The sequence below is a fragment of the Somniosus microcephalus genome, chromosome 22, assembly GCF_052327205.1.
Source record: "Somniosus microcephalus isolate GS21.2 chromosome 22, FLI_Smic_1.0, whole genome shotgun sequence".
Lineage (NCBI taxonomy): Eukaryota > Metazoa > Chordata > Chondrichthyes > Squaliformes > Somniosidae > Somniosus > Somniosus microcephalus.
The window spans coordinates 44209413-44235621 of record NC_141008.1 but is presented as its reverse complement, the minus strand read 5'-3'; the positions used below and the strand labels follow the sequence as shown (position 1 = coordinate 44235621).

At 47.7% G+C, this 26209-nt stretch overlaps 1 protein-coding gene across 1 annotated transcript in view; it reads left to right on the top strand.

Annotated features, from left to right (window-relative positions):
* The window catches only part of pigl (phosphatidylinositol glycan anchor biosynthesis, class L), a 131839-nt gene that overhangs the window by 92226 nt on the left and 13404 nt on the right, over nt 1-26209 (top strand). Inside the window, exons 7-8 of the mRNA XM_085965104.1 lie at nt 19784-19815; nt 20565-20698. Of these exons, the coding sequence (XP_085821230.1) occupies nt 19784-19815; nt 20565-20698 (166 nt within the window). The remainder of the gene's footprint in view (nt 1-19783; nt 19816-20564; nt 20699-26209) is intronic.

The window sequence follows — 26209 nt, the reverse complement described above, 5'->3', positions numbered from 1 at the left end:
TTGAAATAGATAGGGCTGGACTTTACCAGCCCCATGGAGGCGGGACTGCCGGGAAAGTGGCAGAATTTGGGGGGCGGGTGGTAAACCCGCCCCCAACCCACCTCCGTGCCCTCTTGCCAGGAGGTGGGAAGCCGTCCAGCCCTGGGTCCCGTCTCCTTGGAGGCAGGAAGGGATTAAACCTATTAACTGCCTGTTAACAGGTAGTTAACAAGCAGAACATAGGATTATCCCCATTTTTCGTCCTGAAGTGTGGGCTTCCCGACTTGGGGGAACCCCGCCGGGGTGTAGGAGGCGAGTAGGAGGTCTGCGGGGGTCGGAGGGGTCTGAAAGTACAATGTAGCGGTGAGTGATGGGTGCAAGTGTGGAGTGGTAAGTATGTGAGGTGAGTGTAAAGTGTTAGAAAATGTTAACTTACCTTTGTTTCTACCTACAGCCTTCAGCCGCTGTGGAGCCGGAGTCCCCGACATCTCCATTGTAGGGATCACAGACTGGCTGTTGCATCCTCCGATACAACAGCCAGCTGATTTCTGCAAAGTAGAAAGGTTTGATGAGTCCTGAACACAAGGGCTCATCAAACTACATAGAATGTCAGTGTTTGACAGCTTCACAGAGCTGTTAAACGATGACATTTCTTTTAAAAATTCTTGACAGATGACACGTCAGACGTTGACGTGCTCTGTCACTGACTTCCCCCTAATTGGCCTGCTGAGCCCGCCGGTCAATCAGGGGAAAATCCCGCTGGTTGGCCAGAAGTGGCACTACGAGTGGCTCAGCTGCACAGGAAGGGAGGAAAAAGAGTGGGAGAGCAATAGTGAGAGGGGATTCTATCGTAATGGGAACAGATAGATGTTTCTGTGGCCGCAGACGTGACTCCAGGATGGTATGTTGCCTCCCTGGTGCCAGGGTCAAAGATGTCACTGAATGGCTGCAGGGCATTCTGAAGGGGGAGGGCGAACAGTCAGAGGCCGTGGTTCACATTGGTACCAACGACAAGGGTAGAAAGAGGGATGAGCTCCTGCAACAAGAATTTAGGGAGCTAGGTAGCAGATTAAAAAACAGGACCTCAAAGGTTGTAATCTCTGGATTACTCCCGGTGCCACGTGCTCGTGAGTATAGGAATAGGAGGATAGAGCAGATGAATGTGTGGCTAAAGAGTTGGTGCAGGAGGGAGGGCTTTAGTTTCCTGGATCACTGGGTCTGCTTCTGGGGAAGGTGGGACCTGTACAAGTCGGACGGGTTGCACCTGAACCGGAACGGGATCAACATCCTTGCGGGGAGGTTTGCTAGTACTGTTGGGGAGGGTTTAAACTAACTTGGCAGGGGGTTGGGATACGGAGTGGAGCTATAGTAGGGGGTGATGCACAGCCAAATATAGAGGAAAAAACAAGTCAGCCTGGAAGGCAGAGCAAATATGTAATGGCACAAGGGAGTATGGCAAGGCTGGATGGCATTCTATTTTAATGCCACGAGTCTTGCGAGTAAGGCAGATGAATTGAAGGTGTTGATGAACACATGGGAGTATGATATTGTTGCTATCACAGAGACATGGTTGAGGGAGGGGCAGGACTAGCAGCTCAATATTCCGGGGTACAGAATCTTCAGGCATGACGGGGGGGCGGGGGGTTGTAAAAGAGGAGGGGGTGTCGCAATATTAATCAAGGAGCCAATTACTGCTGTAAGGAGGGATGATATCTTAGCAGGTTCCTCTAATGACGCCATATGGGTAGAACTTAAAAACAAAAAGGGGGCAAGCACTTTGCTGGGAGTGTACTATAGGCCCCAAACAGTCAGGGGGAGATAGAGGAACAGATATGTAGGCAAATCTCAGAGAAGTGTAGAAATAATAGGATAATAATAGTAGGGGATTTCAACTTCCCCAGTATTAACTGGGATCGTCAGAGTGTGAAAGGCTTAGAGGGTGCGGAATTCTTAAAGTGCATCCAAGAGAGCTTTTTGAGCCAGCATGTAGAAAGTCCTACAAAAGAGGGGGCGATACTGGACCTAATTCTAGGGAATGTAGCTGGACAAGTGGTAGATGTGTCAGTAGGAGAGCATTTTGGTGACAGTGACCATAATTCGGTGAGATTTAAGGTAGTCATGGAAAAGGACAAGAATGGACCGGAAATAAAGGTTCTAAATTGGGGAAGGACGATTTTAATATGATAAGGCAGGATCTGGCCAAAATGGACTGGGATCAGCTACTTGTAGGAAAATCCACATCAGAGCAATGGGAGTCTTTCAGAAAGGAAACGGAGAGAGTACAACGCCAACATGTTCCTGTAAAGGTCAAGGGTGGGACCAACGAGCACAGGGAACCCTGGATGTCGAGGGATATACAAGAATGGATTAGGAAAAAAAGGGAGGCTTTTGGCAGATAAAAAGGACTAAAAACAGTGGAAGCCCTAGAGGAGTATAGAAAGTGCAGGAGGTACTTAAAAAAAGAAATTAGGAGAGCGAAGAGGGGGTGTGAAAAAACACTGGCAGGCAAAATAAAGGAAAATCCCAAGGTGTTTCATAAGTATATTAAGGGCAAGAGGATAACCAGGGGAAGAGTTGGGCTCATTAGGGACCAAAGTGGCAATCTGTGTGTAGAGCCGGAAGATGTAGGTGAGGTTTTAAATGAATATTTTGCATCTGTGTTCACTATGGAGAAGGGTGATGTAGGCATAGAAATCAGGCAGGGGGATTGTGATATACTTGAACAAATTAATATTGAGAGGGAGGAGGTACTAGCGGTTTTAGCGGGCTTAAAAGTGGATAAATCCCCAGGCCCTGATGGGATGTATCCCAGGCTGCTGTGTGAGGCAAGGGAGGAGATTGCAGGGGCTCTTACACAAATTTTCAGAACCTCTCTGGCCACAGGGAATGTGCCAGAGGACTGGAGAACAGCTAACGTAGTACCATTGTTCAAGAAGGGTAGTATGGATAAACCAGGGAATTACAGGCCAGTGAGCCTAACATCAGTGGTAGGGAAATTATTGGAAAAAATTCTGAGGGACAGAATTAGTCTCCACTTGGAGAGGCAAGGATTAATCAGGGATAGTCAGCATGGCTTTGTCAGGGGGAGATCATGTCTGACCAATTTGATTGAAATTTTCGAGAGGGTGACTAGGTGTGTGGATGAGGGTAGTGCAGTTGATGTAGTCTACATGGACTTCAGTAAGGCATTTGATAAAGTCCCACATGGAAAACTGGTCAGGAAGGTAAGACCCATGGGATCCAGGGCAATTTGGCACATTGGATCCAAAATTGGCTTAGTGGCAGGAGGCAGATGGTGGTGGTCGAAGGTTGTTTTTGTGACTGGAAGCCGGTGTCCAGTGGTGTACCGCAGGGATCGGTGCTGGGTCCTTTGTTGTTTGTAGTGTACATTAATGATTTAGATATGGATGTAGGAGGTATGATCAGTAAGTTCGCAGATGACACGAAAATAGATGGAGTGGTAAATAGCGAGGAGGGAAGCCTCCGGCTACAGGATGATATAGACGGGATGGTTAGATGGGCAGAACAGTGGCAAATGGAATTTAACCCTGAAAAGTGTGAGGTGATGCATTTTGGGAGGACAAACAAGGCAAAGGAATACACAATGAATGGTAGGGTCCTAGGAAGGACAGAGGATCAGAGGGACCTTGGTGTGCATGTACATAGATCCCTGAAGGCAGCAGGACAGGTAGATAAGGTGGTTAAAAAGGCATATGGGATACTTGCCTTCATTAGCCGAGGCATAGAATACAAGAGCAGGGAGGTTATGATGGAGCTGTACAAAACGCTAGTTAGGCCACAGCTGGAATACTGTGTGTAGTTCTGGTCACCACACTATAGGAAGGATGTGATTGCATTGGAGAGGGTGCAGAGGAGATTCACCAGGATGTTACCTGGGCTGGAGCACTTCAACTATGAAGAGAGACTGGACAGGCTGGGGTTGGTTTCCTTAGAGCAGAGAAGGCTGAGGGGGACCTGATTGAGGTGTACAAAATTATGAGGGGCGTAGATAGAAAGGTACTTTTTCCCTTAGTAGAGGGGTCAATAACCAGGGGGCATAGTTTCAAGGTAAGGGGCAGGAGGTTTAGAGGGGATTTGAGGAAAAGATTTTTCACCCAGAGGGTGGTTGGAATCTGGAACTCACTGCCTGAAAGGGTGGTAGAGGCAGGAACCCTCACAACATTCAAGAAGTATTTAGATGAGCACTTGAAACACCATAGCATACAAGGCTACGGACCAAGTGCTGGAAAATGGGATTAGAATAGACAGGGCTTGATGGCCGGCGCAGACACGATGGGCCGCAGGGCCTCTTTCTGTGCTGTATAACTCTATGACTCTAAGCTGATGGAAGCGGGACTGAAACCCGGCAAGCAGCAGTCCCGCCTCCGACACGTCTCCATTCTTAAAATCCAGCCCGTAGTGTCTACTGAGAATTGGTGACCCCGACAGTCTCATGAATTTGGATGGGAAAAGAGGGATTCCAATTATGAGCAGTGAGACCAAAAAAATCTAACAGGGAATAGCATCACTTTTGAAAGAAAAGACAATGATAGTGTCCTGCTTAGAAAATCATAATACAATCAAGTAGAGTCGACATGTTTTATGAAAGTGAAATCGTGTTTGACAAATTTATTAGAGTTCTTTGAGGACGTAACGAGCAGGGTGGATCAAGGGGAACCAGTAGATGTCGTGTATTTGGATTTCCAGATGGCATTCGATAAGGTGCTGCATAAAAGGTTACTGCACAAGATAAGAGCTCACGGGGTTGGGGGTAATATATTCGCATGGGTAGAGGATTGGCTAACTAACAGTAAACAGACAGTTGGGATAAATGGGTCATTTTCAGGTTGGCAAACTGTAATTAGCGGGGTGCCACAGGGATCAGTGCTGGGGCCTCAGCTATTTACAATCTATATTAATGACTTGGATGAAGCAACCAAGTGTACTGTAGCCAAATTTTCTGACGATACAAAGATAGGTGGGAAAGTAAGTTGTGAGGAGGACGCAAAGGGCTCGATTTTAATAGCCCTGAGGAGGTGGGTTTGGAGACGATCTGTAGCGAAAATCGGAAAAAATGGCTTCAGACACCCAACCTGCCCCCACCCGATTTTCCTGAGTGTCTGTTCAGCCTCTCCCAAACTGACCCATCTGGAACCGGTGGGACAGGTAGTTAAGGCAGTTAACAGCCTGTTAACTGCCTTGCTAATCCTATTTTCATTGTGGTTTCCCATTTTTGTGCTTCTGGCTCCTGTTTCCCGACTTGTCAGAAACAGGCCAGGTTCAAGGAGACAAGTTGCTGGAGGACATGATTTATATGCATTGGTGGAGCGCTTTAAAAGCACCCCTGAATAATGGCTGACATTCAACAAATTTGCTGTTGTAGGTATGGGATAACATTTTGCACATCTACTGACCTTGTGACACCCATCTGCAGTGTGACATGAATGGAATAATTTCAGGCCATATCGACTGTACACTTGCAAGATTGTTGCCTTAAATGAAATCTATAGCAAGGAGATGGGAAACATTTATGCCCCCTCATCCTGGTCCTCCTAATCGGAAGAGTAGCAGCCGCATGGCTCAGTGCAGATATTCCTGGGAAGAGGAGGAGGGCGAGAGGCACCTTGCATGCCCTGTTGTGACCAATGCAGCATCCCTCCAGTTCACTGCTGCCCGTCAAGCAAGGTATGCACACTGCCATGCCACATTAGCATAAGCTTACTCTTCAACCATAGGTGGCCACCATATGGCTCTGTAATTGCAGGCGCCACTTGTCCAACGTCATACATCATCTCTGCTATACCCTGTTATTTACTACAGGTAGACTATCCTTTATCCGAAAACCTCGGGACCAGCCGAGTTTCGGATAAAGGAGAATTTTGGATTTCGGAAGGTGGGTCGGCGGGGGTCCGCGGGGGGGTGTCGGCGGGGGGTCGTGCGCACGACTTACGCTGACGCTCAGCGTAAGTCAGTCGGGGTCGGCGGGGGTCGGGGCCGGCGGGGTACGCGGGGGGGTCGGCGGTTGTCGGGGCCGGGGGGGGGGTCGGCGGTTGTCGGGGCTGGCGGGGTCGTCGGGGCCGGCGGGGTCGGCGGGGGTCGGGGCCGGCGGGGGGGTCGGCGGTTGTCGGGGCTGGCGGGGTCGGCGGTTGTCGGGGCCGGCGGGGTCCACGGGGGGGTCGGCGGTTGTCGGGGCCGGCGGGGTCCGCGGGGGGGTCGGCGGTTGTCGGGGCCGGCGGGGTCCGCGGGGGGGTCGGTGGTTGTCGGGGCCGGCGGGGTCCGCAGGGGGGTCAGCGGTTGTCGGGGCCGGCGGGGTCCGCGGGGGGGTCGGCGGTTGTCGGGGCCGGCGGGGTCGGCGGGGGGTCGTGCGCACGACTTACCCTTTATCCGAACTTCCGAAACCGGAACCCTCTAAAAACCGAAGGTTTTTTCGTTCGTACGCACGACTTACGCTGAACGAAAAAACCTTCGGTTTTTAGAGGGTTTCGGTTTTCGGAAGTCCGGATAAAGGGTAGTCTACCTGTATCACTTTTACCATCAGCATTACAAAAGCAAGTTGCCCTGAGCCCTCAATGCGCTTTTGCCATTTCCCAGAACACATAGGCCACACAATCAACTGTTTGACATAATTTATCTTTTACACATCACAAAAGGATAATAAACCAGCAAGAGTCAGAAAAAAAAGATAAATCACCCAAGTGACTCCCCTTGTGACTATAGGTGCTTAATCTTTCTCTTACACGTTGTTCTACATGGTGCTTCCCCTGTGGCTTCAGCAGATGTAGAGGCACCTTGCTGACTAGGATGCTGCGCCTGCTTAGACGCCTTTGGCGGGCGTCCTCTGGGTTTGGGAGCCTGGGAGGGCTCTTCAACAGTCTGCTCTTCCTGCGGCTGTGCAGAGGCTGAAACGGCCATCTCGCTTGTCTCTGCAAAGTGGGTCTCTGACCGAGGGCTCCTCAGTGGCATGGTCATGTGAGCGCTTTGAGAGGAGCCCACACTTCCTTCTGTCCTGCCAACAACATCCCTCTAATGGGTCAGCCGCACCTCAGTGCTGACAAGTGGCTGGAGAACACCTTGCTGCACTTCAGGGGGACCATGAGGATCCGTATCTGCACTGGCAACCCTCCTCAAAAGGACATCCATGAAGCACTGGTCTCTCTGCTCAATAGCTGCCCATCGCTCCTCCAGAGATGTCATTCTATTTTGAACAGTCACCATGTTTTCCTAACTCTGGTGACTTATTTCCTCTATGTTTGTAGCCATCCTTTTCGCTGAGGTAGCCAGCCTTTCCACTGAGGTTGCCATCCTATCCATGGTGTTGCGTTCATGCGCCATTGCCTCCACCATGGCAGTGCTGATGTTAGAGATGGACTCCTCCATCCTATCCACACTCGCACTAACCCTGGAGGCAAACCCTTCCAGAGACTCCTGCATTTGTTCCTGTATTTCCCGAACCGCTCTTTTTCTGGATGGCCCTAGAGGCACAGCGTCTGCATGCAGCTCAGCAGTTAGGAGAGTCCTGCGACCTCCGCCCTGGACTCTCCACTGCTGTTGCTGTCTCCACCATCTGCTGGTGCTCACTTGTGCGCTGTGATAGACCAGGTGGCAACACTGCTCTAACTCGCGATGGCCCACCGAGGTGTGCGTTGCTGCGCTGGTGCTGGGTGCACTGAATCCTGGTGACGCTGGTCCCTCAGGCTTCAGGTTTCTCTGAGGAGATGTCCGGTTCTTCATCCTGGATCGTGGGGAGGTGGGCGCTCGATGGCCCTGTGGGAGAGTAAAGGCATGATTTAGACATCTGATATTGATGTAGCCGACACATCCTTTTGAGCAGATGATACAATGCGATTCTCTATAAACATCATATGCAATTGCTTTCTGAGAGGGATGAAGATATATTATGTCACCAGCTTCCTCTAGTGTGCCTGTCTCTCCATCGCCCACTTCCAAGTCCTTGCCATCTCCAACAATCTCGTTTGCAGCCTCCTCCGCACTGGTCAATGTTGCTAAGGTAGGTGTTCCTCCTCCTGTCATTGCTCTCTCCCTCTTATTGTGGACTATCTTTTCCTGCAAGGAGGGACACAAGCGATGTTTCAGCCACTGTTATGGAGCGAGTGTGATTAATCCCTACCATAGAAGCTTTGAGGGAGACGAAGATGGAGTAAGGTGCCAAGGGGAAGCTAGCTCCCTGTGCGTTGTTAGTTGTTGTCACTGCATGACAGTGAGAGCGAGTCTAAGGGGTGCTTAGGCAGGATGCTGAAGTGATTCAGTGCAGAGACAGAGATGGATAGGAAAGGGTGCAAGGGAAGTAAGAGTAAGGTGGGATGTGAAGGAGGAGGCTTACAACACAGAGTGCTGGTGATGAGAAGAGAAAGGAAGCAGATTGAAGGCAAGTGTGATGGGATATTCACTTTTGATGTTCGCACAAGATCATTAAACCTTTTTCAGCACTGGATCCATGCGCGTGCATAAATGGACCTTGCGCTGACCTCCTGAGCAATGCGCAGCCAGGATGCCTTGGTCTGCTGAGGAGGCTTCCTCCGGCCATCAGGAGGGAAGAGAATCTCCCTGCGCCCGACAGCATCCACAAGAACATGGAGGGACTCATCATTAAAACTAGGAGCTGCCTTGCCTCTGGAAGAAGTAATTGGGTTGGATTTTCATTCGGCAGTTGGGAAGGAGGCGGGACTGCAACTTTCGGGTTTTAGTCCCGCCTCCATCGACATCCGGCCAATCGACGTGATTTTCCCTTGATTGACCTTGTTGAGCCCGCTGGGTAGGCTCAGCAGGCCAATTAAGGGCCACCCGGCAACAGGTGATGTCACAGACTGAAATTTCATCTGTCAAGAGTTTTTGACAGATGAAATATCAGTGTTTCACAGCTGTTTGAAGCTATCAAACACTGACAGTCTGACTTCTAACCTGAGTCCTTCTACGCAGACTCAGTTAGAACTGTCACCGGCACTGAAAGCTGAAGGCTGTCACTTTTGACAGATCACAGCCATTCTGCTCTAACCTGGCGTGGTTTGGAGCCGTCGGGAGTCCCACACGACACCCCTCAAAATAGGGATTAGGCTAAAAACTGCCTGTTAACTACCTGTTAACAGGCAGTTAATTGGCACTAATCCCTTCCCGCCTCAGGTCAGCGGGTGCCAGTGCGGGGCGGGTACCCGCCTCCTCTGAAACTTGCGTGGAGGCGGGTTTTGGGCGGGATGGTGTCGGGACCCCCGAATTCGGGATTTTTGCCCCCCGCACACCTAAAAGCCCGCCTCACGGCACACTGAAAATCTGGCCCATTGTGTTTAAATCAAGTCCAGGAGTCCACAAGAGAGAGGCTTAAGCTGGATGGCTTATTGGACCGGGCAGCGCGCCTCCATGAAATTAATAAGCTCATTGAATCAAAATCGGACATCAGCAGCTGATCCCGAACCCGCCCACCACGCAACCCGCCTCAGGAATTAAAATCGAGCCCAAAGAGTCTGCAAAATAGATAGGTTAAGTGAGTGAGCAAAAATTTGACAGATGGAGTATAAATTAGGAAAATGTGAGGTTATCCACTTTGGTAGGAAAACTAAAAAAGCAAATTATTATTTAAATGGAGAGAGACTACAGAATGCTGCGGTACGGAGGGATCTGGGTGTCCTCAAACATGAAATGCAAAAAGTCAGTATGCAGGTACAGCAAGTAATTAGGAAGGCAAATGGAGTGTTGGCTTTTATTGCAAGGGGGATGGAGTATAAAAGTAGGGAAGCCTTGCTACAACTGTATAGGGCGCTGGTGAGACCACACCTGAAGTACTGCGTACAGTTTTGGCCTCCTTATTTAAGGAGGGATATACTTCCATTGGAGGCAGTTCAGAGAAGGTTCACTAGGTTAATTCCTGAGATGAAGGGGTTGTCTTATGAAGAAAGGTTGAGCAGATTGGGCCTATACTCATTGGAGTTTAGAAGAATGAGAGGTGATCTTATTGAAACATATAAGATTCTGAGGGGGCTTGACAGGGTAGATGCTGAGAGGATATTTCCCCTCGTAGGGGAATCTAGAACTAGGGAGCATTGTTTCAGGATAAGGGGGCACCCTTTTAAAACTGAGATGAGGAGGAATTTCTTCTCAGAGAGGATCGTGAATCTTTGGAATTCTCTTCCCCAGACAGCTGTGGAGGCGGAGTCATTGAATATATTCAAGGCGGAGATAGACAGATATTTGAGCTACAGGGGAATCAAGGGTTATGGGGAGTGGGCAGGCAAGTGGAGTTGAGGCCAAGATCAGATCAGCCATGATCTTATTGAATGGGGGGGCAGGCTCGAGGGGCCGAATGGCCTACTCCTGCTCCTATTTCTTATGTTTAGGGAAGGAAATCTGCCATCCTTACCTGGTCTGGCCTATATGTGACTCCAGACCCACAGCAGTGTAGTTGACTCTAAACTGCCCTCTGCAGTTCAAGAAGGCGGCTCACCACCACCAGCTAGGCAGGAAGTTAAAGAGCAGGACCTCAAAGGTGGTAATCTTTGGATTACTCCCAGTGCAGCATGCTATTGAGTATCGGAGCACTGAGAAAAAGCATGTTAATGCGTGGCTGGCGAAATGGTGCAGGAGGGAGGGCCTCAGATTCCTGGGGTATTGGGACCAGTTATGGGGCAGGAGGGACCTGTTCAAGATAGACAGGTTGCACCTCAGCAGAGCTGGGACCAATGTCCTTGCAAGGATGTTAAGTAGTGTTGAAGGGGAGGGTTGAAACTAATTTGGCAGGGGGTGGGGCACCAGGTTGAAGTATTAGAGAGGTGAAGCAAGGTGCACAGAGGACTAGGAGAGGCAAACAGCATTAGAATAAATAGTACAGTAGTTCAGAAATAGGAGGGATCGGACGGGGGGAAATGCGAGTGGGGCAGGTGGAGCATGTTTCAGTGGCGAAGCATTTGAGAAACAGTGATCACAATATCATCGGGTTTAGAATAGTTATGGAAAATGACAAGGAACAATTCAACATGAAAATATTTAACTGGAGGAGGGCTAATTTCAGTGATTTGAAAGGGATCTGGCCCAGGTGGATTAGAATCAAAGATTGGTAGGTAAAACAGTAAATGAGCAATGGGAGGCCTTCAAAGAAGATACAGACTAGACGCATTCCCACAAGGGGGAAAGGAAGGGCATCCAAAGCTAGAGCTCCCTGGATGACTAAAGATATAGCGATTAAAATAAAACAGAAAAAGGAGGCTTATGATAAATGTCGGGTATAGTAGAGGACCAAGCTGAATATAAAAAGTACAGAGGAGAACTGAATAAAAGAAATAAGAGGGGCAAAGAGAGAGTATATGAGAATAGATTAGCAGGTAACATAAAAGGGAACCCAAAAGTCTTTTATAAACACATAAATAGTAAAAGGGTAGTCAAAGGAAGGGTGGGGCCAATTAGGGACCAAAAAGGATAAGGGGTAAGCCATTTAGGACAGAGATGAGGAGGAATTTCTTCACCCAGAGAGTGGTGAACCTGTGGAATTCTCTACCACAGAAGGCAGTAGAGGCCAATTCATTAAATATATTCAAGAAGGAGTTGGATATATTTCTTAAGGCTAAAGGGATCAAGGGATATGGAGAGAAGGCAGGGACAGGGTACTGAATTTGGATGATCAACCATGATCTCATTGAATGGCGGAGCAGGCTTGAGGGGCCGAATGGCCTACTCCTGCTCCTATCTTCTATGTTTCTATGTAAGAAGATCTTGTGGAGGCAGAGGGCGTGGCTGAGGTACTCAATGAGTACTTTGCATCTGTCTTCACTAAACAACAGGTCCCTCCTGCCCCAGAACTGGTCCCAGTGCTCACAGCAAAGGAGGAGGTAGTAGAGAAATTGGATAGGATAAAAATAGATAAAGAGGAGGTATTTAAAAGGTTGGCAGCGCTCAAAGTACAAAAGTCACCTGGTCCAGATGGGATGTATCCTAAGTTGCTGAGGGAAGTAAGGGTGGAAATTGCAGAGGCTCTGGCCACAATCTTCCAATCCTCTTTGGATATAGGACTGGTGGGTTACAAATGTTAAACCCCGGTTCAGAAAAGGGGAGAGAGAGAAACCCGGCAACTACAGGCCAGTCAGCCCAACATCGGTGGTGGAGAAACTTCGAGTGACAAATAACCAAGACAAAATTAAATGTCACTTGAAAAAATAGGGGTTAATAAATGACAGCCAGCACGGATTTGTTAAAGGCAAATCGTGTTTGACTAACTTGATCAAGTTCTTTGATGAATTAACGGAGAGGGTGCATGAGGGTAGTGAAGTTGATGTTGTGCACGTGGACTTTAAAAAGGTATTTGATAAAGTGCCACATAATAGGAAAAAAAAGGCAACATGGGCGTGATGGGCCAAATGGGCTCCTTCTGTGTTGCATCATTCTATGATTCTAAGAGTCCCAGTGCAAGATGGACTGTTTTAGATTTGTGAATGTCACAGGGAGGAGGGATAAAAGTCCAAAGCCATCATTCCATTGTTTACTGAAACATTAGGCTGTTTTTATTTGCGAAAGACTATCTTCAAAGAGATTGCTTCTACATCAAAGGCATCCAGTGTATGTTGGGCTTAGTGGCCATTTGCTGGTTTGTGCCTTGTCCCATTTCACATTCAGCATTGTTCTGCTATTACTACCAGAGACTGTCAATGCAAGAGTTTGCCAGTTGTATGTACAGTATTGTAAATGATCACTGTACTATCTTGCTTTATTTTTGCTTCTGTGAATTATTTAATTGTAAATAAATCCAGTCAGCAGTTTACCCTGAACAAAGTGATTTTAAGTTGTGAAATTTTCAACCTTCTGGATTGAAAGGAAACTTGGTGAGAATCCTATAGCTATTCTCCAATAGCTATTTATTATGATAAATTTTCATTGTTAGGCTTGGGCTATGCAAACTTAGTGTGGCAAAAAGTGAAAGGCATAAGTTTCAGATTGTGAGAAACATGTCTGCTTTAACAGGAACTGTTTACAAGGGAAAAGCCTGAAATGTAACTGTGCTCAGGGAGATCAATCAATGTGAGTGACCCATTGATGTATTACACTGGAGTTGCAGTGAATAGGGGAGAACCTCCTGAGGATCGTATATAATGAACATATGGGAGGGAAGGGTGACTATAGCCATGTCATCAGAAGGGCAGTGATTGGGTATAGCAATGAGAAGCTGTAAGAAAGGGGGAATTTGTGAGAAAAATTGGGAGAATAGCAATGTTAAATAGGTGTGGGGAGAGGGCTAAGGAATAGAGAGTACAGCTGAGATGTATAAAGGAGGAGGCTGTGTTGTGAGCGAGCATGGAAGTCCTGGCTATCAGACAATCAGTGGCAGTCGACTTTTTGCTGTAAGCAATGAGTTACGAGACAGTGAATGTCTACCAGGAACAGCAGTGTGGACACTGAAGAGAGGGTAGATACTTTCAGGGGGTAGGAGGGGAGCCAGTAGCAGCTGTCCAGGTTAGAATAGTCAACATCAGACAGACAATCGGAGGTTCTTGGGAGAAAGTGCAAATAACTTGCCTTGAAATTGTTGGGGGGAATTTTCCCAGTCCTGGGGAGGTGGGACTGCCGGGAAAATAGCAGAAACTGGGAGCGGGTACCGACCCCACTCCCAACCCGCCTCCATGCCATCTTCCCGGGAGGCGGCTCCCTGAGTCGCGCAGGGACCTGTCTCCTCAAGGTGGGAAGGGGATTAGAACCAATTAACTGCCTTAACAGGTAGTTAACAGGCAGTTTTGAGGCTTTTCCCCATTTTATGCCTGCAATTGCGGGCTTCCTGACGGCTGCGAACCTCGCCAGGGTCAGCCAGGCGAGCAGTGAATCTGCGGGGGTGAGAGGGGTCGAAATGTCAGCTGGAGAGGTGAGTGATGGGTGCAAGTGTGGACAGGTAAGTATGAGAGGTGAGTGTAAAATGTTGGAAAAAGTTTCCTTACCTTTGTTTCTTTCTGCAGGCTTCAACCTTTGAGGATCCGGAGGTGCCTCATCTCAACGGCAGAGATGACAGAAAGGCTGCTGCATTCTCAGATTCAGCAGCCATCTGCTTTCTGCTGAGGAGGGAGGTCTTGGTGAGCCTGTGTGCAAGGGCTCACCTTAGAACAGAGATTGTCAGTGTTTGACAGCTTCTCAAAGCTGTCAAACGCTGACAATTCATCTGTTAAAAAATTTTCAACAGATGAAGCGTCATACGCTGACGTCATCTGTCACCGGCTTTCCCTTAATTGGCCGGTAAGCTCGCAGGGTGGGCTTAACAAGGCCAATCAAAGGAAAATAGCGTGGGTTGGTCAGACGTCACTGGGGGTGGGACTGAAACCCGGAAACCAGAGGTCCCGCCTCCAGCACGTCTCCATTGAGAAAATCCAGCCTGAAGTATACGAAGCATGTGGTTGTGTTGTTTTTGATACCAGTCACTGGGAAAACTCGTGAGTTCATGACTGTATTTTGACGATTTACAAGGAATTGGGCCATTAGTGTCTGTTGGGAGATCTTGGATTTTTAGACAATTAAGACTGGGTAAGAGGAAGAGCAGAGTGATACAGGGACACAGGCCACATCTCAACCAGCCAGGCGGAAGCAGGCTGATTACCAATATAGAGAATAACCCAACTGTGGATATGGGCATGGGAGGATCCTATGTCGATGGAAAGAAGTGATGAGAGTTTTAGTGGCATGGATTAAAGTTATAGAACAGAAGGGTGATTTTTATTTGTTAGGGTCCTATTGGTCAGAGAAGGTAGAGCAGGAAAGGTTTTTGTAGATAACATTGTAGGCATTTTACAGACATCCCAATCATTAGTGAGTTTGGTTATCCAGATCTTGCTGGAATAACCGAAGAAAGAACAGGGAGGAAGTGGCCTGTTTCTAGGAGGGATGTGGGACAGCTTGCACTGTTTGCTGATCAATCAGATTGCAGGAGGTACGGGAAAGAATCATTATACTGAGAAACATCTAGGATCCAGTCGCCATTCCAGCAGCTTTAAAATGCTTTTATGGTTTGAAAAGGGCAGTGACACAAAATACTTCAATTCATTTAAAATTCACTCAAAGTCTGCACTTTTAAAGGTATTTGACTGGATGTCAAACAGATGTTGGGAAAAGTGGGGAATATTCAAGAAATGTGGAGAAGCTGCAATTTAAATTCCTCCCAGTCAAAACAGCTGGAAGGCAATAGTGTGGTGAAGTAGGAATATGAAGAGTAACTTGTGGATAAGCAGCAGACATTTAAAAAATACAAAGAATTTGGTAATGAGAGGACTAGGGAGAATCATGGAAAGCAAAACAATGTTAAAGAGCAGAAAACTGCCAGTAACAAAGGGTTTCTCAGTATAGATGCAGCATTGAGTAAATTAATGCATTAAGCCTCTTACAATAGTGGAGACTTGAAATTGGGGAAATGGAAATAGTGGCGTTGCTGAGTGGTTAGTTTGCAGAGGAAGAGGCTGGAGATTTATCTAAATCGGGGAGATTTTCTCGGAGACAAAAGAGGAGGAACCGAGCAGGGAACGCATAATGAAAGAAACTGGTCCAAGAAAGGTTAGATAATCAAGTGGACAAAACACCTGCCCAACAACATCCAACAAAGGACAGAGAGGAATTTGCTTTAACCAACATTTGTTAATGTTTACTAGTTCCTGAGAATTGGAAAGTGAAGAACACAACTGTCACTTCAAGAAAAGAGTCAGGGATCACAGCTGTGAGTGGTCAGTGGGGTTACTGGGGTCACAGTATTGTCTGGTCAGTGGGGTTACTGGGGTCACAGTATTATCTGGTCAGTGGGGTTACCAGGGGCACAGTAATGGCTGGTCAGTGGGGTTACCAGGGTCACAGTAATGGCTGGTCAGTGGGGTTACCGGGGTCACAGTAATGGCTGGTCAGTGGTGTTACCGGGGTCACAATAATGGCTGGTCAGTGGGGTTACCGGGGTCACAGTAATGGCTGGTCAGTGGGGTTACTGGGGTCACAGTATTGTCTGGTCAGTGGGGTTACCTGGGTCACAGTAATGGCTGGTCAGTGGGGTTACCGGGGTAACAGTATTGGCTGGTCAGTGGGGTTACCGGGGTCACAGTAATGGCTGGTCAGTGGGGTTACCAGGGTCACAGTAATGGCTGGTCAGTGGGGTTACCGGGGTCACAGTAATGGCTGGTCAGTGGTGTTACCGGGGTCACAATAATGGCTGGTCAGTGGGGTTACCGGGGTCACAGTAATGGCTGGTCAGTGGGGTTACCGGGGTCACAGTATTGTCTGGTCAGTGGGGTTACCTGGGTCACAGTAATGGCTGGTCAGTGGGGTTACCGGGGTAACAGTATTGGCTGGTCAGTGGGGTTACCGGGGTCACAGTAATGGCTGGTCAGTGTGGTTACCGGGGTCACAGTATTGTCTGGTCAGTGGGGTTACCAGGGTAACAGTTTTGTCTGGTCAGTGGGGTTACCGGGGTCACTATTGTCTGGTCGGTGTGGTTACCGGGGTCACAGTAATGGCTGGTCAGTGGCCTGCGTGCGATAAAGGGGATGTTCCTTGCTGCTGTTTAATGGGAATTCCGCCCCCAAACCCAACACTGAACTCCAAGGAACCTTCAGCTTTCATTAACTTACCTCCTCCTCATACAGTGGGTGAGGTGCCCGAGGGCTGTTGGTGTTTGAGGGCTGCTGGCGCCATTATAACCATATCACAGGGTCACTGGGCACTGTATGGTAAAGGAGGTAAATGAGTGGGGTGTCCACACCATATTTTACGAAGGATGTTCAGGCCTGGGAGAGGGTGCAGAAGAGATTTACCAGAAAGGCACCAAGGATGAGGGCCGTCAGTTCTGTAGAGAGACTGGAGAAGCTGAGAGCAGAGAGGTTAAGAGGGGATTTGATAGAGGTGTTCAAATCATGAACGGTTTTGATCAAGTAAATAAGGAGAAACTGTTTCCAGAGGCAGAAGGGTCGGTAACCAAAGGACCCAGATTTAAGGTGATTGGCAAAAGAACCAGAGGCAACAAGTTGTTGTGATCTGTAATGCGCTGCCTGAAAGGGTGGTGGAAACATTCAATAGTAACTTTCAAAGGAGAATTGGATAAATATTTGAAGGAAAATATTTGCAGGGCTATGGGGAAAGAGCAGGGGAGTAGGACCGATTGGAGAGCTCGTTCAAAGAGCCAGCACAGGCACGATGGGCTGAATGGCCTCCTGTGCGGTAAGATTCCATGATTGCATCCAGTCCATCAACCCTCTCGCACTGTTAGTGAGCACACACCCAGTCCTCTCGCACTGTTAGTGAGCACACACCCAGTCCTCTCGCACTGTTAGTGAGCACACACCCAGCCCTCTCGCACTGTTAGTGAGCACACACCCAGCCCTCTCGCACTGTTAGCGAGCACACACCCAGCCCTCTCGCACTGTTAGCGAGCGCACACCCGGCCCTCTCGCACGGTTAGCAAGCGCACACCCGGCCCTCTCGCACGGTTAGCGAGCGCACACCCGGCCCTCTCGTACTGTTAGAAACATAGAAGATAGGAGTAGGCCATTCGGCCCCTCGAGCCTGCTCCGCCATTCAATGCGATCATGGCTGATCATCCAAATTCAGTACCCGGACCCTGCTTTCTCCCCATACCCCTTGATCCCTTTAGCCTTGAGAAATATATCCAACTCCTTCTTCAATATATTTAATGTATTGGCCTCTACTGCCTTCTGTGGTTGAGAATTCCACAGATTCACCACTCTCTGGGTGAAGAAATTCCTCCTCATTTCTGTCCTAAATGGCGTACCCCTTATCCTTAGTGACCCCTGGTTCTGGACTCCCTGACCATCGGGAACATCCTTCCTGCATCTAGTCTGTCCAGTCCTGTCAGAATTTTATAAGTTTCAATGAGATCCCCTCATTCTTCTAAACTCCAGCGAGTACAAACCCAATCGACCCAATCTCTCCTCATACGTCATCCCTGCCATCCCAGGTATCAGCCTGGTGAATCTTCGCTGAACTCCTTCCATGGCAAGAACATCCTTCCTCAGATAAGGCGACCAAAACTACACACAATACTCCAGATGTGGTCTCACCAAGGCCCTGTACAACTGCAGCAAGACATCCTTGTTCCTGTACTCAAACCCTCTCACTACGAAGGCCAACATGCCATTTGCCTTCTTAACCGCCTGCTGCACCTGCATGCTTAACTTCAGCGACTGGTGCACAAGGACACCCAGGCCTCATTGCACTTCCCCTTCTCCCAATCTATTACCATTCAGATAATAATCTGCCTTCCTGTTTTTGCCACCAAAGTGGATAACCTCGCATTTATCCACGTTATATTGCATCTGCCATGCTTTTGCCCAATCACCCAACCTATCCAAATCATCCTGGAGTTTCTCGGTATCCTCCTCACAACACACACGCCCACCCAGCTTTGTGTCGTCTGCAAATTTGGAGATATTACATCTAGTTCCCTTGTCTAGATCATTAATATATATTGTGAATAGCTGGGGCCCAAGGACCGATCCCTGCGGTACCCCACTAGTCACTGCCTGCCACTCGGAAAACGACCCGTTTATTCCAACTCTTCGCTTTCTGTCCGCCAACCAGTTCTCTATCCAAGTCAATACCTTGCCCTCAATCCCATGTGCCTTAACTTTGCACGCTAATCTCTTATGCGGGACCTTATCAAAAGCCTTCTGAAATTCCAAATACACCACATCCACTGGTTCTCCCTTATCTATTTTACCAGTTACATCCTCAAAAAATTCCAGTAGATTAGTCAAGCACGATTTACCTTTTGTAAATCCATGTTAACTTTGTCCGATCCTGTCACTGTTTTCCAAGTGCTCTGCTATTACATCTTTTATAATGGACTCTAGCATTTTCCCCACTACCGATGTCAGGCTTACCGGTCTGTAATTGCCCGTTTTCTCTCTACCACCTTTTTTGAATAGTGGGGTAACATTAGCTACCCTCCAATCCATGGGAACTGTTCCAGATTCCATCGAATGCTGGAAGATGATCAGCAAAGCATCAACTATTTCTAGGGCCACTTCCTTAAGTACCCTAGGATGTAGATTATCAGGCCCTGGGGATTTATCGGCCTTCAATCCCATCAATTTCCCTAACACCATTTCCCTACAAATACTGATTTCTTTCAGTGAGCAGACCCGGCCCCCTCGTACTGTTAGTGAGCAGACCCAGCCCTCTCGCACTTGTTAGTGAGCGCACACCCAGCCCTCTCGCACTGTTAGTGAGCGCACACCCGGCCCTCTCACACTGTTAGTGAGCGCACACCCAGCCCTCTCGCACTGTTAGTGAGCGCACACCCGGCCCTCTCACACTGTTAGTGAGTGCACACCCGGGCCTCTCGCGCCATTTGTGAGCGCACACCCAGCCCTCTCGCGCCGTTAGTGAGCGCACACCCGGGCCTCTCGTGCCATTAGTGAGCGCACACCCAGCCCTCTCGCACACTAAGGAAGGCTTTTTCCAGTGGGGTTCCGCCGGGCTCAGTACTAGGTCCCTAGTGCTTTGTGATATATATCAATGATTTAGACTTCAATGTTAGGGGTATGATTAACAAGTTTGCAGATGATACAAAAATTGGCCGTGTGGGTGTAGAAGAAAGCTGTAGACTGCAGGAAGATATCAATGGGCAGAAAAGTGGCAAATGGAATTCAGTGCGGAGATGGTGAGGTGTGTAAAAGTAAGTGGCACTGTCAGGCAAGTATTGCTGTATCTAAAAGAGTATGGGGATTGGGACTAAATGGACAGCTGTTTCAGAGAGCTAGCACAGACGCGATGGACTGAATGGTCTCCTTCTGAGCTGTAAAATTCTGATTCCAATTTTTCTTTTGTATGTTCACAGGAAGCTTTACTCCGAGAGGAAACTGCCCAATGGTAAGAGAAATGTTTGTCTTGTACATCCATCAAAGTGGGACTTTAATGAAACATCAGCTGTCAGCCTTACCTCATAATTCTTGTACCATTGCCATCTGTGCTTTGGCTCAGTGAGTAATCAGTGACCTACCACCTTCCTGAGAGCACACTGCCAAATTATTTTTACTTAATTTCTAAAATGTTTGTGTAAGGTTAGAATATTCCCAGGCCAAAGCAGTAACTCCTGAGAGTAGAGCCTCTGAAGCGATGGCAGGAATGTGGCCATATAATCTGATACTAGCTACAACACTCGCACTGTGGGCACTGTGGGATTCTAGGTCAGTGATGGTCACTGATCAATATAAACCACAGGGGATGGGATTGGAGCAGCTCATTTGTGTATCAATTTACACCCTGCCCAAAAGGTTTAAGGTTTGAGTATTTTACTGGTTGTTGCGAGGTTACCAGGAGACCAATCCGTGGTCCTGACCCAAAACCCTGGGCTTTAAAAAAAAATAAAAAAATAAAAAAATAAATAAATAATAATATTTGTTTATGGGATGTGGGCGTTGCTGGCAAGGCCAGCATTTATTGGCCATCCCTAATTGCCCTCGAGAAGGTGGTCTGCAGCCAGCTCTCCTCCTGACCAGGGTTGGAGCCCAGTGTGCAGAAACCAGGGCCACAAACGAGACCCCCAACTGGGAAGAGCAACCCCTCCCTCCGCCCGTCTGTACTTGCCATTCATTTGGATTATTTCTGCTTCTCTCCAGGGTGCCAGGCTCTTGTACTCCAATCCACAAACATTCTGCGGAAGTATATCTCCATCCTGGACCTGCCGATCAGCTGGCTTAGGCCCCACCATGTCATGTATATATTGCACAGTCGGGAGTATCACCAGGCCAAGGTAAATGTAAGAAACGATGTGAACTATTTTATCACCAAGCTCACAACGGGTTTCGCCTGATTGCGTCTTTCCAAAAAATAAACAAGTCCTAAATATTAGGCCTGAGGAACAGGAACTGAGTTCAAACAATACCTGGGCTCTGACAGCCCTATGCCTAACTCCCAGTGCGATATAGACCACGTGTCTCTGTCTCTAACCTGCCCCCCCCCCCCCCCCCGTGGGAATTTCCATCAGTGCTGTGTTGCTGGCTGTGCACAATCCCACAGGAAGCCTTAGAGATTTAGAACCCCAGTTTTGTGTTGATTGGGCTAAAGCGCCACAGTAGTTTTCTGGAGCTGTTAAAAAGGATGAGTTCTTCACACAAACTGAATAGCACAATTGGGAAGAACAATGTTATTTTAATTTCCATGGGACAGTGTTGAGGGAGCTTTACTCTGTGTCTAACCCATGCTGTACCTGCTGATGGTACAGTGTAGAGGGAGCTTTACTCGGTATCTAACCCGTGTTGTACCTGCCCTGGGAGTGTTTGATGGGACAGTGTAGAGGGAGTTTTACTCATAGAATCATAGAAAGTTACAGCACGGAAGGAGGCCATTACAGCCCATTGTGTCCGCACCGGTCAACAAAGAGTTATCCAACCTAATCCCACTTCCCAGCTCTTGGTCCATAGCCCTGCAGGTTGGAGCATCCCAAGTGCACATCCAAGTACTTTTTAAATGTGGTTAGGGTTCCTGCCTCTACCACCCTTTCAGGCTGTGAGTTCCAGACCCCCACAACTCTCTGGGTGAAGAAATTTCCCCTCAAATCCCCTCTAAACCTTCCACCAATTACTTTAAATCTGTGCCCCCCTGGTTTTTGACCCATCTGCTAAGGGAAATAGGTCCTTTCTGTTATGTTCATTAATAAATAGACATTCTTATTATGAACACAGCTAGCTTTTGCTAGTTACTTTATTGAGCCATGTGGACTTGGTACAGTATCTGTAGAGATGCAGCATTGTGCTCCTGTGTGCAGGCTGCCATCTTGACTGTTGCCTTGTGGGTAGCCTAGCCTCATGGGTAATGTAGTCTTAATATCTATACAGCTGGGTATATAGTTTTATACATACAGTTCTATACAGCTCTACTGCTCCACCTAGTGTCCACCACAGAATGACATGTTATTGATCACTACACTTTCTATCCACTTTATCTATGCCCCTCATAATTTTATACACCTCAATAAGGTCTCCCCTCAGCCTCCTCTGTTCCAAGGAAAACAGACCCAGCCTATCCAGTCTTTCCTCATAGCTAAGATTCTCTACTCCCAGCAACATCCTTGTAAATCTCCTCTGTACCCTCTCTAGTGCAATCACATCTTTCCTGTAATGTGGTGACCAGAACTGCACACAGTATTCTAGCTGAGGCCTAACTAGTGTTTTATACAGTTGATGCATAACCCCTCTGCTCTTGTATTCTATGCCACGGTTAATAAAGGCAAGTATCCCGTATGCCTTCTTAACCACCTTATCTACCTGGCCTGCTACCTTCAGGGATCTGTGGACATGCACTCCAAGGTCCCACTGTTCCTCTGCACTACTCAGTGTCCTACTATTTAATGTGTATTCCCTTTTCTTGTTAGCCTTGCCCAAATGCATTACCTCACACTTCTCCGGATTGAATTCCATTTGCCACTGTTCTGCCCACCTGACCAATTTATTGATATCTTCCTGCAGTCTACAGCTTCCTTCTTCAGTATCAATCACACAGCCGATTTTACTATCATCTGCAAACTTCTTAATCATACCCCCTATATTCAAGTCTAGATCATTGATATATACCACAAAAAGCAAGGGACCTAGTACTGAGCCCTGCGGAACCACACTGGAAACAGCCTTCCAGTCACTAAAACACCCATCAACCATTACCTGTATCTATCTAACTCGTGCTGTACCCGCCATTGCGAGTGTTTGACGGGACAGTGTAGAGGGAGCTTTACTCTGTATCTAACCCCTGCTGTACCTGCCCTGGGAGTGTTTGATGGGACAATGCAGAGGGAGCTTTACTCTGTATCTAACCCGTACTGTACCTGCCCTGGGAGTGTTTGATGGGACAGTGTAGAGGGAGCTTTACTCTGTATCTAACCAGTGTTGTACCTGCCCTGGGAGTGTTTGATGGGACAGTGTAGAGGGAGCTTTACTCTGTATCTAACCCGTTCTGTATCTGCCCTGGGAGTGTTTGATGGGACAATGTAGAGGGAGCTTTACTCTGTATCTAACCCGTGCTGTACCTGCCCTGGGAGTGTTTGATGGGACAGTGTAGAGGGAGCTTTACTCTGTATCTAACCCGTGCTGTACCTGCCCTGGGAGTGTTTGATGGGACAGTGTAGAGGGAGCTTTACTCTGTATCTAACTCGTGCTGTACCTGCCCTGGGAGTGTTTGATGGGGCAGTGTAGAGGAGCTTTACTCTGTATCTAACCCGTGCTGTACCTGCCCTGAGAGTGTTTGATGGGGCAGTGTAGAGGGAGCTTTACTCTGTATCTAACCCGTGCTGTACCTGCCTTGGGAGTGTTTGATGGGACAGTGTGGAGGGAGCTTTACTCTGTATCTAATTCGTGCTGTACCTGCCCTGGGAGTGTTTGATGGGACAGTGTAGAGGGAGCTTTACTCTGTATCTAACCCGTGCTGTACCTGCCCTGGGAGTGTTTGATGGGGCAGTGTAGAGGGAGCTTTACTCTGGATCTGGCAAGGCTGCAATCGTTGCCCTTTCCCAGTTGCCCTGGGAAGATGGTGGTGAGCTTTGTCCTTGTGGTGGTGATGCTCCCATGATGGTATTGGTTGGGGAATTCTAGCAGTGTTTGATGCTGACTTTGTGGCCTTTCCGAGCACTGTGATCTCTTGGTGCAGATTAATAGTTGCTATTTTTTCTTTTGCAGGAAGCCATGTACTGTCACCGAAGCCAGCTGTTGTGGTTCCGTCACCTCTACCTGTATCTATCGCGTTACATGTTTATAAACACTTTCCATTTAATTTCACACTGAATATGAGGAAAATTCTCTTTCTGTTGTGTACCATTCATTCATCAAGCTGCTGGAGATCAGTTTTTAGAGAATGATGCTGCCTGGGAATCTGATTAGAGACTGGGTTAAAATGTATAATAAACCTTTCACAGAATTATATAGAAATGTAATGGCAACTAAAATCATGGCACCTGCTGATAGCGACCAAATGCTGCTAAAGACTTTCAATACAGAGGCTGTGGTGAGGGAGCCTTAAATAAACTGCAGAGATTTGTACAAGTTTATGTGCATGAATCTTTTCTGAGATATGTCTTCTCTAATATTATGTGACTAGACTGCTCCCTAAATCCAGAGAGGGTGAGTGACCTCTAGCTGTAACATACTGTAGTTGTGATATGTGGCAGGATGTTGCTGCCGGAGTAAGTGGCAAAGCAGTTTGCAAAGTATGTGCAGCAAACAGCGGATTACAGTGTTTGGCTGCAGCCTGGTCTCCTGCCACTGGCAGAGCACCAATAATCACTGTCATTAACACGGTGCAAACATGGGGGTAATTTCAGGCTAGCCCAGCCGGCAGAAATCAGGAATTGGGGCCAATCCCCGTGGGTTAGGTTACAATTACCTCCATAGTGCCTGCGGCTTCATTGTATTTTAAAGATTTGTGTGTAACACATCACTCAGTGCCACAGGGAAAAGCTTAAACAAACTGGCTTTGTGGATTGTTTACTGTATTAATAATAACTCCAACTAAACTTGACGCTTTCATTATCATAGTTTCAGGAAAATAGAAAAATACACTGGAGCAAAACTGGGGCCAAGGCGCTTGGGAATGCAACCGCCTGTCCCACTGACCACAGCATTCCATCGGTGCAATAGGGCAGTCGAATGATCTACCCACAATTTCACAGAGACCCGTTAGGTTCCTGAGGCTGTGCACTCACGCCTTCCATCAACGGGAAATCGGCTTTACCTCAATTATCAATACAGTGGACCACCCTTGTTCTAATACTGTTTCACCCATATATATGATCATGGGAATGAATTATGTCCTTTTATAGAGTCGGTGCCGTGTGTTCCGTCAGCACCAAGCCTCCCCCCCACAACCTCCAGTTTACCCGGGATAACAAAAAAGCAGCACAACTTCTCGCCCTTTCCTGTTTTTTTTAAATCTTGGCAATGGTTACACTTCCCAGTTTACAGCATTGTAAATTAGTCAGACTGTGTGCTGTTAGAGATGTATGTGTGCATGACCCTCTCTATCTGTGATTGTTTTTAATCTGGTTTTGGTGGGAGTATGTAGCTGCAGTGACCGCGCCATATATTCTGGTTTTCAGTCGTCCTGCCAGTAACCAGGAGTGGGACATAAACATAGAAACATACAAGATAGGAGCAGGAGTAGGCATCGGTACATGAGTAACCAGTGCTTAATGATCTGGGTGAAGTCACACCATTCAGTTCTCATTAATGAGGTTTGTGTCAAGCAGCTTAAATCATTACTTAGACAAACTCTTTATGGTCTTGTGCTCCTTCATGCTCTTCTCCCAGTCCTTGCCATTGAACTGTTCTACAGTGACACTGTGCACAGTCCCTTCATCCAGGCAGTGAGCCATCACACCTACAGATGGAAAATACAGCTGATTCAGCAATGCAGTAACCGATAAATGTTAACAGGAGTGAAGCGAATGGACAGGCACTACAATTGGCTGCCAGGGCAGGAGAGAGCTACATTCCAAATGGCATCAAGTATTAAAAGAGGCACTGTGGGTCATAAATTCCCGAGAACCAGCATAATCCTGGGCTTAGACAAGAGTTGGACTTGAATCAAGGGACTCAGACACAAGTCTTATCAGCAGTGATGAAAATACATGAGCGCGTTTTAAAAGAAACTCATCAATGTCAATCTACATGGACTGAGTAAGCAAGTTTCCACAAGTACAAAGAAACTTGAGAATTGGGACTTTTTTCGTTAGAACATCGCAGGTTATGGGGCGATATAATAGAAGTGTTTAAAATTACAAAAGGATGAGACAGAGTAGATAGAAGCAGACTGTTGCCAATTATTGAGGGTCTAGATCGAGGGGGCCAGAGATACAAGATTAAATGTAAGAGATTTAGAACTGAGGGCAGGAGAAACCTCTCCACACAGAGTTGTGAGGCTGTGGGATTCACTCCTAGGGTTAGTGATTGGGGCAGAAACTGTCAACACTGAAGATTAGATTGGAGATGTGGAAAAGGGGAACAGGGCGGGTAACTGTGATTAGGACTATTTGCTTGTGCGGAGCGTAAAGGCCAGCACTGACTGGTTGGGCCGAATGGCCTGTTTCCGTGTTGTAATTTCTATCATCTGATGATCCTCATAGACCTACAGAAATTCTCAACAGGAAAGTGCTATTCTATAGATGGAATTCAATTGGATTTTCAAAATATAATGTTTTGTACACAAGATTTTATAAATCGGTGCCTGTGGAATTGACATGCACATACATAATGATTTATTTTTCCTACCGTATCCATCA